Raw genomic sequence first — 1,191 nt, forward strand, 5'->3', positions numbered from 1 at the left:
CAAGGCGCTTGTAAAAAACGGCAACGCTGTAGAATTTTTATTAAAAAAAATCTGTCAAAAATTTTTGACATTTGACATTTTTTTTAATTGTCAGTTTATTCTACATCAAAAATCACTTGATTTTTAAAAATTCACAGAGCTTGTCGTTTTTTAAAAATCACTGTATAAAAAATGCAAAATTGCCCCCACCTCGGCTAGAAAAGTTAATTGTCGCGAAATGGCCCCCGGATTCTCCGTCACATAATCCTCCAAATACATCAAGGCTCTTGGGTATTCCCCGCAATAAAAATTGCATAATGCCAACTCCAGTTTACAAAATTTCCCCAAGAAACTTTTGATTTTGATAAAATTGGGGTCGTTTCGTGCCGTTGAACCATGACTCCATTGCCATTCTCGTGTCCATCGATCCAGAAAATCCAAAATGACGAAAACAATTTTCGTACATTGTGTCTTTTTGGCTTTTTCGGTTTCGGTTATTTCGAGGATTGGGCCGAAATAGGGTAATGACCTAAGCTGTAAAAAATGCAATTTTTTCTTTACATTTTCGAATTTTGTGAAACTATTACGAGTATTTGGTCGTTTTTTCTTGTTCCAATCACAGCTTTGATTTCGGTGTAGGCTTTTTCGCGATTTTGTTCCGAATCGCAAATGATTGAATGGAGGAGAATTTGGGGTAGAAAAACCATCAGAATTCGAGTGTCTTGTTTCATTGCCGGCAAACACGGGATTAAAACAGTTTGGTTGGCTTGAGGCAAGGTCATAATCAGACTTCGGGTCCAACTGGAATAAAATTACGATTTTTTAAATTTTTGATTTTTTGGTCAGAATCGAATGCTTCTAGCCTTATTCTTAACTTTATTACTCAATATCTCAAAAACTATGCATCGTAGAGTATTTTTACGATTTTTAGTAAATTGACTATTTTTACGATTTTACTACCGCTCACCTTCAAAAACTCAAAAATTTCAAAATTTTTGAAACTAGACCCAATGTCGTTTTATGCATTTATTTGAGTCCTTAAGACTTCTAGAAATGTAAAAAACGTAAAATAGATCAATTTTAAAGATAAAAATTTTTTTGTTTTTTGTCGAGATTTTGGTCGATTTTTGGCACCCCGAGCGGTTTAATGGCAATAACTCCGGAATTATTAGAGATATCCTCTTATATTTGGTACCGTTGGATAGAAAATTT

The 1,191-nt window shown here is 34.1% G+C and overlaps 1 protein-coding gene across 2 annotated transcripts in view; it reads right to left on the reverse strand.

Moving 5' to 3' along the window:
- LOC123016423 (serine/threonine-protein kinase ATR-like) overlaps nt 1–1,191 on the reverse strand; it is a 14,385-nt gene that overhangs the window by 7,313 nt on the left and 5,881 nt on the right. For both annotated transcript variants that reach the window (XM_044416812.1, XM_044416813.1), the window contains 2 exons: nt 567–780; nt 190–513 (listed from right to left, as the gene is read on the reverse strand). In XM_044416812.1, coding sequence (XP_044272747.1) covers nt 190–513; nt 567–780 — 538 coding nt within the window. The remainder of the gene's footprint in view (nt 1–189; nt 514–566; nt 781–1,191) is intronic.

The sequence above is a fragment of the Tribolium madens genome, unplaced genomic scaffold (assembly GCF_015345945.1).
Source record: "Tribolium madens isolate multiple individuals breed KSU strain unplaced genomic scaffold, Tmad_KSU_1.1 Scaffold_1;HRSCAF=32;Tcas5.2_LG8, whole genome shotgun sequence".
In the NCBI taxonomy this organism is placed as follows: Eukaryota; Metazoa; Arthropoda; class Insecta; order Coleoptera; family Tenebrionidae; genus Tribolium; species Tribolium madens.